Genomic DNA, 15,654 nt, shown 5'->3' on the forward strand with positions numbered 1-15,654 from the left:
GAGGGGGGGTAGGACTTTAAAAATAAAAATTTCAAGTTGAGAATATTTTAATAAAGCAAAATTAATTTTATGGGGAGGGGCTGGGGTTGGGGGTCTGGCCGGTGATTGGTGGGTGGGGGAGGGGTTAGATATCGGGTGAAAAAATAAAATTTTGAAATTGAAAATATTTTTTTTAAATCGATGTTTTTTCCAAAAAAAAAATAATATAATTTAAAATTAGAAAAGAGTTTCGAAAAATGTTTTCCTTAATTTATGAAGGGAAGTCATTTTCCTTGATTTTGAGGAAAATGAATTGATTTGGAAAATATTTTCCAAAACTATTGTCCCAACCAAACATGAAAAAATAGGAAAATATTTTTCCAGAAAATGTTTTCCTTCATACCAAACACACTCTACAAGAGTATCATTTTACAAGTGGGAGTGTTTAATTAACATGGAGAAGATGAATTAATGCATTTATATATAGACTCGAAATCAGAGTATTTTTTATTTTAACATTTGAAGTCAAGCTTAAGTGTATGTTTATATATTATCCACCAAAAAAAAAAATGACGGCAGTGTCATAAAATTCTCATATTCTATTAAATAAAGGTCACAAACATAATGCATATTTTGTTGAAGTTAAAATGTCTATTTTCATGGATCCAAATTAGTCAAATCCAACATAAATAAATATGTTTTTTATATTAGATTAAAATTCGCAAAGCTGTACATGTTTTGAATGTACTATTCGAAACCAAAAAAAAGAAGTAACAATGTCTTTTGACAATGCAAATTAGTACCATCAACGATTTTGAAGGACTTGCTGAGATGTCAATTCAAATGGTCATATGTTATTTCATTAAACTCAAAAGAGATGCAAGTTAATAGATGAAGTTTACCACCTTGCGAAGCGCGGTTATTTTACCTAGTGTGTATATATATATATATATATATATATATATATATATCTCGTTTTAAGAGGAAAAAATGGAATTAGAAATAAATGACAAATTAAAGTCTATCTATGTATAATAAAAATGCATTTTTTTTTAAAGTTATAACAGTAAGTTTTAAAATAAATAAATAAAAAGAACAAAGAAAGTAAAAGAATAATTTAAGGAAATGATATAAATTACATTAATGATGAGTTTAAGGAAAGAAAATTTTAAAACATTAATAGCATCTATGATGAAAGTATTTAAGTATGGTCATATTTGATACTCTGCAAAATTTCAAGGTAAAAATTTCATTAAAAATTAGGTAAAATGCATTAAAAAAATTAGAAAAATAAATAAATAAATTGAGACACAATATTTAGCAATTATTCTAAGATATGGTCATATTTGATACTGTGCAAAATTTCAAGGTAAAAATTTCATTAAAAATTAGGTAAAATGCCTTAAAAAAAATTAGAAAAATAAATAAATAAATCTAGACACAATTTTTAGAAATTATTCTAAGAAAATATAAGAGAGAATGTCATAAAAATATGATAGATAAATAAATATTTGAAGTGAGAAGGTTGACAATCTTTTCTAATTTTAACTTTAATATTACGTATAGATATTAATCTTTTCGCAGAAGAAATGAACTAAGTTTAATATAAATAAAATAAGTTAAAATTTGTAAAATGTACATGCAATTCTTATCAATATATAATAACTATAATCTGGTAACAAAATAAATAAATAAAATTTAAGAAAAAAGAAAAAGGAAAGAAGCAATTTAAAGAAATGATATAAATTATAATAAATAGATCAAATTAAGGCAAGGAAGTAAAATTAATGATGAATGAAATTAAATATGGTCAGCTTTCATATTCAATTAAATTTGAAAGTGAAATTTTGGTTTGTTGGATTAGAATTAAACATCAAATCTAAAAACAAAAAAAATTACAAAAATATAAAAAAAACTTCAGTTAAAAATATATAAAAGATAATAAAACAAACTTTAATTAAACATAGAGAAGGAAAAATGAATTAGAAATACGTTTAAAGGAAAAAATAAAAAAAAGTGGAATTAAAATATTGGTAGATTTCTCCTTATTCTCATCCTAATTTAATATGATTCCATAAATAAGTTAAATCTCTCTAAATAATTTTTCTTGCTCTTTGACCACTTATTATTCATTCTATAAGTTTTTCAATCAAAATGATTATTTCTCTCAAATATATTTTTTGTAGCAGAAGAATTATAGTGCAATCTCATTTCAAAAACTCTTTATATTTTGAAGAAATTTCTTACATCAGTATCTTCATAAATATCATGAGAAATCATCTCTTTTTCTTTTTATGAAAAAATAACACTCCATCATCAGTAAGAAGAACAAACAAAGTAAAAGAGCCACGATGTTTTTGTTCATTCTAATATCTATTCTCCTCATCTTTAGTTTAGCTTGCAGTGTGTTGTGTCAATTTTTTTGTTATTTTTCTGTTGCTTGTTCTTTTTGTCTTCATTCTAATTGTTGTTGTTATTTTGGTGCGTTGTTGATTTTTCCTCTTACTGATACATGCATGTATGTTCAATGAAATTTGTTTGATGTTCCTGCAAAATTTAAAAAATAAAAAATAGAAGAAAATTAAGTCAAACAAAAAAAATGTCTGACCACAAAAATAATATATTGAGTATCAAACAACTTCATATATGGTTGTTATTTATAGATTGTTTGAGTCTAAGAATAAGATACGAGGAAGTTGAGAAGACACGTTATTTAAGTGGAGAATGCAAAAAGATGTAGATTTTTTGTAACTCATCAATAATAATTGAATATAATAAATATGATAGATTTTTAAATTATTAAATGAATAATTAATAAAAAAAATGAAAGAAGAAAATTCAAAAAAAGAATGTCTAAAAACAAAAAAATGAATCATGACTTTAGAAGCATGCCGCATCAGCCTCCCTATGATTCAGATTTATATTATTATATAGATTGCTAAAATTTTCTTTAACAAGTAAGCAAGTTAATTGGCTAATAGATTTTTTGTTGGTTGTAACACTCATATTTAATAATAAATAGAGTAGCTTTGATTTAATTTAAGAACAAAATTTATATTAGATGGTGATCTTATATAATGAGATAGTTATTTGAGATACAAACGATCAACTCCATTACAATGTCACATGTACTTAATTTATAATGAGTAATTGATTGTTTATTGGTTGTAACACTCATATTTAATGACAAGTAGAGTAGTCTTGATCTAATTTAAAAACAAAATATTATTCGATAGTGATCTTGTATAATGAGATAGTTATTTGAGATAGCAGACGATCAATTTCATTACAAATTCACATGTAATCAATTTATAATGAGTAAATAATTGTTAATTGATTGTAAACACTCATATTTAATGATAGCTAGAGTAGTGTTGATTTAATTTAAAAATAAAATCTATATTAGATTGTGATCTTGCTTAATGAGATAGTTATTTGAGATACCAGACGATTAAATAAGTAATTTCACATGTAATCAACTTAAATTAATAAATTCATTGTTAATTAGTTATATTAATCATATTAGATGATAAATAGAATAGTTTTGACTGATTTCAAAAGAAAATCTAGAATACCTAGTAATTTTATTTGGATATGGTACAACAAATAAGCAAATTGTTATACTTTTCCTAGCAATTGCTATAATTCTCTACAACAATTAAACGAGTTGTATGTTTTACAACAATTGTTTGAATTTCTACAACAAGCTTTAAAATTATTTTACTTTTCATAGCAGTTGCTAGATTTTTCTACAGTAAATAAAAAAGTTGTTGTACTTTATATAGCAATTGCTAAAATTCTCCACAATAAGTAATTAAGTAATAATAACACTATCACTAAAATCAAATATGCTCTCACAATCAAAATAACAACATTACCGTTCAACACTTGTTTGGTCATCAAACAAGTTATGATTCTCTACCAATCTTTTAACTATGTATATCCTTAAAACACCTCTAAGTTCATCTGTTACGATCCGATTTTGAAAAATCAACTTAAATTGATAAATTGATTGTTAATTAGTTATATTAATCATATTAGATGATAAATAGGATGACTGATTCAAAAGAAAATCTAGAATAGCTAGTAATTTTATTTGGATATGGTACAACAAATAAGCAAATTGTTATACTTTTCCTAGCAATTGCTATAATTTTCTACAACAATTAAACGAGTTGTATTGTTTTACAACAATTGTTTGAATTTCGTCAACAAGCATTAAAATTATTTTACTTTTCATAGCATTTGCTGGACTTTTCTACGGTAAATAAGAAAGTTGTTGTACTTTATATAGCAATTGCTAAAATTCTCCACAATAAGTAATAAAGTAATAATAACAATACCACTATAATCAAATATGCTCTCACAACCAAAATAACAACATTCACTGTTCAATACTTGTTTGGTCATCACACAAGTTGTGATTATCTACTAATCTTTTAACTATGTAGATCCTTAAAACACCACTAGGTTCATCTGTTACGATCCGATTTCGAAAACTGAAGGCTTTCGAAGCCGATTTCGCAACTTTGGCCAATTTTTAAAATTTGAAAAACTAAGTAATTTTGGGAAGTCACCACTTAATTTTTAGGAAAATTAAAAAAACAATTTAAAATGAGTTTTTGTAAGAAATTATTTTAAATAAAACCAGAGTTTTCGATAAGGTTCAAATAATTCTCTAAGGAAGGATTTAGACACCTTAGAGAATCCGCTAACACATGGTTGACCGACTGATTTTAAAGTTGGCTAATTTTTAAGAAAAACTTAAGAATAGTTAAAAAATCTATTTATTTTATTTATTTCAAACTACTCAAAAATTCTTGTTGAAAACTTAGATAAAATCTTTAAATACTTTTAAAAATCTCAAGAAAACATCTAACTTGGAACTTCTTTCCATAGTCAAGTTTTGAATCATAAAAAATATTTCAAACTCATAACATGGAGTAAATAACCTTGTTTAACAACTATGAAAGAAAATCCTCAAGTCATTCATATGAAGTCACAAGCTATTTAAAAGACAATTTATTTATTTAAGAAACTTTACAATTTTATCCTATTTTCAAAATTTGAACTAAATAGTTAGTCCAAACTCATAACATGAATTCGAAGCTTTTCAATAACTATGAAAGAACATACATAGTTTTTAAGTTATTCCATAAGCTTAAGTCGCCTAAAAATAAACTGTGTTAACAAATCCAACTCCTTGAAAAGGAATTTGATAAAGAAAAAAACTAAATAATATTAAACTCATATGAGGATTCATCCAAGCCAATACAACGTTGGAAAAATATTAGCAATCACATCAATAAAAATAATAAAAAGAAAGTAACATAAACGGTGAATCAAAAGCTGAAAATTTCAGCCCCAATCCAACCATTTTAGGGGGCTGAAATTGTTGTTTTATGCCGCTCAGATCTTAGGCCGTTGACCCAAAATTGTTAAGCAACGCATTGTATTGTATTGTATTGTTGGGTCTATTTTGTATGAAAGGAATTGGGTTGGGCTGGGTATATGAAGATGTGGTAAGGAAAAAAGTTGGATCAGAATGGAGCATTTGATCCAATCGATTGCAATTATAGCCAATTGAACTTAAGAGTATGCTCAAATTGAGCTAATTAGTTAAATTCGATCAACATCTTAATCAAGATAAATTTAAACAAAATTAATTGACGAGCTCGTTAAAATTAATGAAATCAATTAATTAATCTCATTATAAACTAAAGTAATCAAAAATTATAACCATAATTTAAATTAAACTAATTTAATAAAATACTTACTAAAAATTAAATTCTTTTTGAGATGATTTTCGAAATGTTTATAAAATATGCTAAAAATTATATAAAACATATGTATTACTTAAAAATTATAAAAATGGTGAAAAACCAATTAAAATAAACTCGAAAAAAAAGGAGAATATTTTGAATTTTATAAAGCCGGTTATTTCAAATCGTTTGAAATTTAAGAAACTGGAAAGTTAATTCTCATCATGGAGGGTCAAAATTGGGTGTCAACATCATCTTCCAAATAAGTACTTAAACTAAGTTGATCATTCATCTTGAAAGGATGCGTCTTCTGCTTTTCACCACAACTATGCGGGTAAGTGATCATAATATCTTCCAACTCACAATTTAATTTACAACAAGTAATGATTTTATTCGCAAACTCATCATATTCAATATCTCAATGCACAATCGTCGCAATTATTGCGACCAATTCCTTACTCATTCAACGTCAAATATAACGATTGTTGGACTCGACCCATTCACCATTACAATCAACTGATACTACTATTCTCTCTCCCATTAATGATGTAGAAGATACCTGAAAATATTGTAACTTAAACTAATAAATTGATCATAAAAAAATTATATTAAAACGTCACAATTGTGGTAAGTTATTCAACAGCTGCTGAAATAGATATAGCAGTTGCCGCAATTTATTCAACAATAACATTCGTCAATTGTTGTAAAGTACTGAAATAGTCATATCAGTTGCTGAAAATTATCATACATCAATGGCAAGAACAGTAATACAAAAATATTTGTTCATAACTACCATTTGTTGACCATAAAAAGAGGGATGTCCTCTCATTTTTCAACTATAATTTTTTTTTTATCTTCTACTCTTCTTGCATTTTAAATTTTTTTGTGTGATTTATTGTCATTGAGTGACTTCGAAGTTTAGTGGAATATGAAGTACCACTGTTCTAATTTTAAAAAAAAGTACCACTATTCTGATGAAGTAAGTCGTTCGATCCTAAAAAGGTATATTCCATAACCTTGAGTACTTAAGGAAATTAAATTTGATGATATAATAATTATTTTTTTACTTAATATATACATTAGTATGTAATGTTCCTATATATGAAGTTAACATGATGTAGTCTAAATTCATATATTTTTGTTAACAATTTCTCTTGTGATGTAGATATTATGCTTAAGAAAAAAAAATGACTTTATTTATCAATGCTACTTATGTAATTTAGATTGTCACGAAGTTTAATTCAGTAATTATTACTGTATAACATTGCCCTTTTTTTTACTTATTTACTACAGTATTTTTTTAATATTTCAGCATTTTAGACGAGGAAAAGTTCATATTACTTGTAATAACGTCATTTGAAGTTTGTATTAGTTTAATTTTTATTATTTATTTATTAGCTAATTTTTGTGAGATAAATATTTTCATAAATGCAAATATAATAACGTTAATATATTTATATATCAAATCTCTCACTTTATACAAACACAAATTATACATTGTATTTTGTATAAAGCGAGAAAGAAAAAAAGACAAAAGAAAACTAGGCAGAAGAAGATTTGTATTTGTGTAATTATAAGTGTATAGGACGAAAATATATGCATTTAAATTTATATATACAGTTCTCTCTCGTTTTATACAAACACCAACACAATTTATACATTTGTGTTTATACAAAGTGAGAGAGGCAAAGGAGAGTGTTAAGCGAGATTCAAGGGAGAAAGGTGAATTAATTGAAACTATGATTATAACATTTATTTTGAATTAATAGTTTGCTATTTTATATAATTTTCCCATTATGATCTTGTTTGCAACTTATTACATACTTCAACAAATAGACATTTGCAAGGTGCAAATTCTGCAATTGCAGTGTCTATAGGCATTCATAATTTGGATATGCTAATTTGGAGCAGAAGGTGAGGGTCTCCAGCAGGGCCTTCTCTGGCTTTCCCTTTTAGCGACGTACTTCATTAGTCGCGAGAATTTCCTCCCTCTCGTGTTGTCTCCTCACTAAGCACTCTTCTTGTCATTTCATCCTTTCTTCATATCGTATTTGGCCTGAAGTCTTTCTTTAGCTATGTTTGGAAGGATATAAAGGTACTAACTAATTTTTGGGGTGTACATATAGATGGTTTGGTTTGGTTTTTTCATTTACCAAATCAAACCAGCTATGTCGGATCTATAACTTCATAAACCAAATCAAATCAATAGAAGTGTTGGTTTTTCGGGCAAGGGGTGTCAATTCACTCCCTTTGAAGATGATGCTGATGATAAGATTTGAGATAACTAGCAAAGCGCATATTTCAAAGTTAGACAATAATAACCGGTTAATGAGTACAGAATGATTGTGATCTTATTATATGTATGCATACACTTTTTTTCTTTTGTTTTTGCACACATATAGCTTGAGTCGAAGACAATTGGTTCAGTTGAACTCATAGAACCTGTAGGAGCTATACGCCTTTTACTTTTTAAGATTGCGGAAGATTGCTCATGGAGATACTCTCTTGCTGTTCTGTTTCCAATGTGAATTCTGATATGTATTACATGAAGTCTATTTTACCTGTGAACTTTGCTGTTTTGTTTTCAATGTGAATTCTGATATGTATTACCAGAAATCTATTTGCTTAAACAACTAAAAACCACATTGTCTATTACTTTCACAAGACAGGGAGTTCACATAAATAGAAAAGTGATCCTTTTAGTCCATATATACCGTGTAATCGAAATATATGAAAAAGTGATACACAAAGGGCGGTGGCGGGAGGAAAAAGGCCACTTTTTCTATACATTTCGATTACGAGGTTATATATAAATGACTAAAATAGTCTAACCCCAAATATTAAGGACCATTTTGATCATTTAATTGATAACCTTACAATCATTTTTATCTGGTTGTGAGCAACTAATATCAATATCAACAGCTTCGCCTCCACCAAATCAGAACATCTGATCAGTGAACAAGTCATGCAGATCAAAAATACCTTCACAGTCAACGGGAGTTTAGCCGAGGGGGCAAAGGGAGGTATGAGCAGGAGCTGCCCCTGCAGCTGCATATATAACCGGATATTCCGCTATGAGCAGTTGGTGCTTTCCCAACAGAACTGATATCATTGTCTTCGTCCATGGGCTAAGTGACTAATGCTCCTTTTTCGCCTCTTCCTTACCTATAGGAAAATCTTCTCTTATGTCCTTCACCCCCTGCCCCGAAACAAAGAATAGACAGAGATAGAAGGGAAAAGAAGTAAACATTTAAGAATTACCTTTGCCAAATGATTGTTTAGCTATTCAGATGACGAAATTCGCTTATAACCAACTTCAACGCGATCTTTTCTTGTGATGCTATACAAAAAGAAACCAAGGTGTTAAAGCATCAATCTTGCACATTTGTATAATTGTAGTTCTTCACCGGACAATTTGGATGTTCTTGAATGTTAGAATCTGATATATTTAGATATATCATATCACCCCATGTGGACATGTGATGGAATCTCGAGCACCTTATTTCTACATCTCAATTCCTAAGTCTCTTGAAGATTAAGGATGATTCAGGTGGCACAAGGAAGATTTATGCTCCAAATTTGGTATCGCTAGAATATACAGGACGTCTGATTCCTGAACTGAAAGTTGCAAGAGAGTCAAGACAACTAAAGCACTCAAAAATAGATTTGCTTTGCCATAATTTAGATTAGGCATGACTTTGTAAGTTGAACAAATTCCTATCAAACTCGTACTCTTGGTCTCAAGTTTCCAGTCATTTTGACAAAGAAGTAAGTTCCAAGCTGACATTTTAGATATATTAGATATATAGAGCCTTACTTGAGGAGTTTCCAGTGCTTGTGACTGCTTTGCTATTGAGTTGTCATCAGAGGAGACTTAACCTGCAATCAACATGTGATATGGTTATAGTTTCACAGATCGTTGTATATGAAGAATTTGAGTCAGTCTACTTCTCATGAAAGCAAGCCTAGCCATTGAAAATTAAATTACTGAGCAGTATCAAAATTCCAATATATGTGAATTTGAAGGTTTATGATCAGATATATCAATTGTTTTCAATCCTTGAAGCAGTTGACTCTATTTTTGAGGTTGGCGTTATGTGCACACAACGTTCTATATACTCTTCTTTTCCCTTTCTTTCCTCTTCCTCAACATCTCGGAGCTCAGTCACTCCTTCCTGTGATGAATATTGACATTTAACATTTAGTACAAGTACCCACTAATAAGGGTAGATTTGTTTCTGTTGCAGCTTCACAAAGGAAAAAATTTGACTCCTACTGGATCATAAAAGGGAATAATATAACAAATAGCATTAATGTTATCCTTGAATCAGTCCACTCTTTATCATGAAGTGACAATATGTTTGGTTTATATCTTGAAACCAAACATCAGGTGTTTCAAATATTCCAGAAGTTCCATGCTATGGTGACAAGGGAGACAGGTAGAAAGCTAAAGTGTCTCTGCACTGACAATGGAATTTGAGCAGTAATATTCAAGTGTAACTGAGAGAATGAATCTCACCATTGTTGAGAAGGATTGCTCAAAAAGGCTAAACTGCTGAAGCAGTTGACTGTATATATTGGATTCGATTTCACAACATTAAGAGACAAGAAGAGTTGTAATCTTTGAGCCATAGCACTTTAGTATAAGCACACTTTTATGAAATGAATGTTCATTTGTGTTGGTCCTCATTATGAAAGACTAAAATAGTCCCACCACATACATTAACCAGCATTTTGATCATTTGATCGATAAAAAAATATCGACGCTCCAGACACCCCACCCTCATCCCACCCCACTGGTGGTGGGCTGGTGGCTAGTAAATTACTCATTGTTCCCATTCGTCCCGTCGTACCAATTTGGTATACAACTCCTCATAACACTAGATATGTTTTATGATCAGGTAGCCATAAGAATATAGAAATTAGCTTAGTAGCATTTGATTCTAGTCTGAACCAATAGCTTGTAAGAGGTTTCGGCAAAAAGATAAACCAACAAACTAAAAAACAATGACCTTGCAAGAAATCCATCCAGTCTCTCAAAAGAGTTTGAAGATACACAAAGTTTGCTCCCTAAAGCAGATTAAGAATAGATAAAGAAGAGAAATACTTCTAACATAATGGCATAAGTCTTCAAAAAAAAATATAACAAGTGCTTCTCCTCCACCAAATCAGAACATCGGATCTGTGAACAGGTCATCCGGATCAAAAATGCCTTCATCATCAAAGGGATGTAACTGAGCAAGAGCTACCTCTGCAGCTGAATAGCGGGGGATTCCGAACAGCACAGGATAAGAAGTTGGTGCTTTCCCAACATCAAAAATGGTAGTGATATCATTATCTTCATCCACGGGTTCAGTGAGCAATGCTTCAAGTTCACTCCCAATTCTAGCGATAGGATGACCGTAAGTTCCACTGCTAGCAGCAGTACATGACTGTTTGCTGGGTAATAGGGTACTTTCAGCATCAACATTCACGTCAGACCCAACATTGACAACAGCATTATGGTCTGTGGACTCTCCTCCAACAACTTCTATCATCTGCTCCGCATTGGTTCTATCTCGAGGTAACATGCTCTTACTGCTAGTGTTTGGCACTGCTTGTGATCCTCCGTAAGCAGAACCAATCATATCCTTGGTGTGTGGAACTTGGGAAGTTCCAGTGGCATCGGCATCCTCCTGCTTTGCTGTTCTTGTTATCACACAGTCCCTAGATATACTTCTCCAGTTACCTTTTTCATTTATAGCTAAGCCCTGGAGAAATGACCTATAGCAGGAAAGATAGAGAAATAAGTTATTATCAGCTTTGAAGTTAATCCAGGAAACAAGATCGCAGGACAGCATAAAAGGGACTCTTCACGTGATAATCAATCCGACGAAATACGTGTAAGAACTGTTTGTCTTAGCTACAAGTCACTCAAAATATCTCCAGAACTGAAGCTTTTATGAAGAACAAATACACCTATGGCACATATGAAGATGTACTCTATCCACCTACAAACATAATAATATACGAGACGCTTAGAAGCACACTGACGTTGTCATTGAGAAATAAAAATATTGGAAATTCCATTTTAGTAAATATGTAAGTCGTGCGATCAATTACAAGAAATGATATAAACATCAAATCTGATTATTCATGTTGTCCTCAAGAACTGTACTAGAAACTGACCTGTGTTCCTGTTCTGTCCAAGAAGCCCTTTTTCGCCATTCCACATCTGCTTTTGAATCATGGTTTTGCATTTCAGAATAGCAGAACCTGATGATCACAAAGCACAGCAAAAGCAAACTACTACAGTTATAAGCTTTATCACCCATGAAAACAAACCAAAAAGGTATCACACACATATATATACTCTTCTAACCCAGTTTATATAATTTACTTTCCATTTTAGTCAGTCCCAAAAGGAATGTCACATATCTATATTTAGTAAAAAAAATTAACTTTAATATGCTCAATTTACCCTTAATGAGATGATCTACAGTCACAAACAAATATTTATGACTTATTTTAGCCACAATTTTCAAAAGTCTATCTTTCTTTCTTCAATTGCGTATCAAGTCAATTTACCTCATATAAATGAGGTCAAGGGTATTAATTGTTAGAAAATGTAAATAGACATCATTCTTAGTAATATACATAGGCATAATTAGCTGGTAAATTTGTAGAGAACTCTTATAATTAGTAAAGGTGCGCGAAAATTGGGCCGAACACTGCAGTCAACAAAAAAAAATTAGCTAGCAGATTCGTAGGATTCCATCTTTATTTTCTTTCCTAAGTTAGCACCTAATATATTATATTCATATCTTGCTTACCTATTGGAATAAGATCATCAACTTCCATTCAATTGAATGGTATCAGAGCCTATAGGTTCCTTGATCTTGTTTTGGCCATGTTTTGGAAGGCAACTCGATCTTTTTTTGTTGTCTTACAATAACATAATCGAATTTCGAATCAATCGATTTCAAAGTGGTCAATTTGTGTCACCGCCACTGTAGGAGGAGGCAGATCATCCTTTCGATCACTTTCAAATTTGGTCAATTTCAACTACGCACCACCTACATCTCTCGTCTTCCAGTAACGCGTCGGCGTGTGGAGGCGCGTGCTCCATCAAAATCTTTAGAAGATTGAACATCTGGTGTCGTCTTATAAGTTTCGACGTACCCTGAGTTTTGTTTAGTATTGGAACACTATTTGGGTAACTCTTCGTCACTTCTAGGTTCATATTGTTTTCTGAAAACTACTTCCGAGTTCCTATTTTCCCTGAAGCTTCTGTGATTTAGATCTGGTTTCTATTTGGTGTTGTCACGATTTGTTGAGTTTTGCTCAATATTGAATCAATAGTGTTTTGTAGATGCTTGATCCTTATGTCAAATTAATCTGGTATTTGACTATCGACTACAATTATTTTGTTGGGTGAATGGGTTGCTAATTTCTTGGAATCAAATATTATTGATAACCTTCTAAGCTAGGCTATTCTTAAGTATTTCATCTAGGTGAACTGGCAAAGGAAAATAATTTCAAAGCTAATGGCATGAAAGAAGTACTTAATATAACAAATAAATGAAATTTGGCGTGTTGATTGCATTGACATGATCATGATATAAGATGTATGCATGCCTGCACTCGAGAGGCTTAAGGGCTTGTACAATATTCAATGGAACAATCATTCGCTTTCGTCCCAAACCTATACCAAGGGTTGGCCCGAAAGTCGGCCTTACTCAACAAGCACCTTTCTTAGTAAGGTTGCTTGTTTCCACTCATTAAGGATTCTATCTACAAAAGAAGGTGCACCAGGGATACTCAAATTGCTCTCACTAACACCAAAGAAGGTGAGGGCGCCTTTCTTTTCTACCTCCAAACAGTTTGCCTTTAAGCCTTGAGGAGAAGGGAGGAGTAGTTATCTATATAATTAGTCTTTGTTGGCCGTTGTTCCGGTCGTAAACTCTCGTCTTTGTCCAATTCCATCTTAGAATCTTCAAAGATGTTATACAATTTTCAGAGGCCCAACCTTGCCCAATGTAGTTCGATTTGACTTAAGTCTTGACTTAAATAATTAATGCGACTTTATTAACCCAAAATGTTGACATGGGTCAATACGTCTTGTATTTATAACTTGTTCAAATTTTGTACAGACATAATCCCATAAAATTTTGCATGTCTTGATATTAAAGAATTGCCTTTTTAGTTATTGGATTGTATTTGTTGGTATTGTTTGTGTTTGTTGGCTTCTCCTACAATGATATTTTGGGTATTTTGAGTTGGAAACTATAACTCAAACAACTAGAAAGGAGGATATATGGCTATAAATTATGAGGGTAAGACAATTTTGGTTTCAGTGAATGATTTTGCGGAGTCCTCTCAATATCGAGAATCCTTTGAAGAATTCACTTCAACTACTACCCTTGTTGATTCAAGAAAAGCATATGCAGTCTCCTCTTTGAACAACTGGGTGATTGATTCAGGTACTACAAATCAGATGACACGTAATCCAGATATATTTTCTACCATTCGACCACACAAAGCACCCTCTCAAGAAATGGTAGTTGATGGATCAACACATAACATTGTGGGATTTGGAACCATTAAAGCAACCTCCTCTATTACCCTGTCATCTGTATTAAATGTATTAAATGCCAGGCTCTACTCAGAACTTGAATCCTAGAGACCCTTCTTTGATTTTGTAGGATGTCCAACAGTCTCTATAGAAGAAAATGAATGGTTACAAAGACCATTTACTGAAGAGGAAGTGCTACTGATCATCAACCAGTGTGACTGATGACTTCACTATGGATTTCTTCAAGAAATGTTGGGATATTTTGAAAGAGGGCTTAATGTTGAGCATACAAAATTTCCAATGTTACATTCATCGCTTTAATCCAAAACAAACCTGATGCAATTGAGCTAAAAAACTTCAGACCGATCAGTTATCTATAAAATCATATCCAAGTTGCTAACTAAGAGAATGAAGACAGTGAAAGTGAAATTGGTTTATTAACACCAAATAGCTTTTTTTGAGATTAGACAATTAATGGATGCAACATTGTTGGCTAATAAATTGGTCAACTCCACGTTAAAGCAGAAGAAAGCTAGGATTCTATGCAAGCTAGACATTGAGAAAACCTATGACCATGTTAATTGGAATTTCCTTCTAAAAATTCTAAAGGACATGGGATTTGGTATTAAGTGGATTGGCTGGATCAATAACTGCATTTCAGGTGTGAAGTTTTCCCTTCTCATAAATGGAAACTCTGAAGGATTCTTCCAAGATCCTATGTCCCTGTTCCTATTCTTAATAGCCACGGAGGGCTTGAATCACATGTTCCGGAAGGTAAAGACTAATGGGTGGGAGAGAATTTAGTGCACTTGCTAGGAGAGGGAAGAGCTGGAAATCACACTTTTTCTATGTTGATGATGCTCTTATGTTCTGTAAGGCAAAAGAGGCACAAATTAGACATATAAGGGCTATACTCACTATTTAGTAGAGCATTTCAAGCCTCCATGTCAATTGGTTGAAGAGTCATCTCCTCCCTATCAACTTAGTTGACAATTTTCTTGGGCTAGCTGAGACATTGAGTTGCGAGGTAGATGCACAACCAACAAAATATCTGGAACTACCTTTGGGTGCTAAGAATAAAGAGCTGGAAGTGTGCATTGTGGTGTTGGAGATATGTGAGAAGAAACTATCCCGGTGAAAAAGCTAGTATTTGTCCCTGGGTTGCAGGGTGACCCTCATCAAATCAGTATTAGATCGATCATTACTTATATGATGAGTTTATTTCCAGTCCCCAAGAACATTGAGAAGAATATAAATAGGCTCAGGAGATCTTTTCTTTGGCAAGGCAACAAGGAAAAGGAAGGCTGCAACTTGGTGAAGTGGGATACTCTCACACTTGGCAAAAGGCAAGGAGGCTAA

General features: G+C 31.4%; 1 protein-coding gene across 1 annotated transcript; it reads left to right on the forward strand.

Annotated features, from left to right (window-relative positions):
• The first annotated feature begins 14,769 nt into the window (after positions 1-14,769).
• LOC107003626 lies at positions 14,770-15,654 on the forward strand. Its single transcript, XM_015201946.1, has 2 exons — positions 14,770-15,069; positions 15,463-15,654. The coding sequence occupies exons 1-2, from the start codon at positions 14,770-14,772 to the stop codon at positions 15,652-15,654; spliced, it is 492 nt and encodes a 163-aa protein (XP_015057432.1).

This window comes from Solanum pennellii, chromosome 11 (assembly GCF_001406875.1).
Source record: "Solanum pennellii chromosome 11, SPENNV200".
Classification (NCBI taxonomy): Eukaryota; Viridiplantae; Streptophyta; class Magnoliopsida; order Solanales; family Solanaceae; genus Solanum; species Solanum pennellii.

Coding starts and splice junctions, on each gene's coding strand:
- LOC107003626 (XM_015201946.1), top strand. CDS start 14,770: ATGGATGCAACATTGTTGGCTAATAAATTGGTCAACTCCACGTTAAAG. Junction 15,070..15,462: donor TGAATCACATGTTCCGGAAG/GTAAAGACTAAT, acceptor CCTGGGTTGCAG/GGTGACCCTCATCAAATCAG.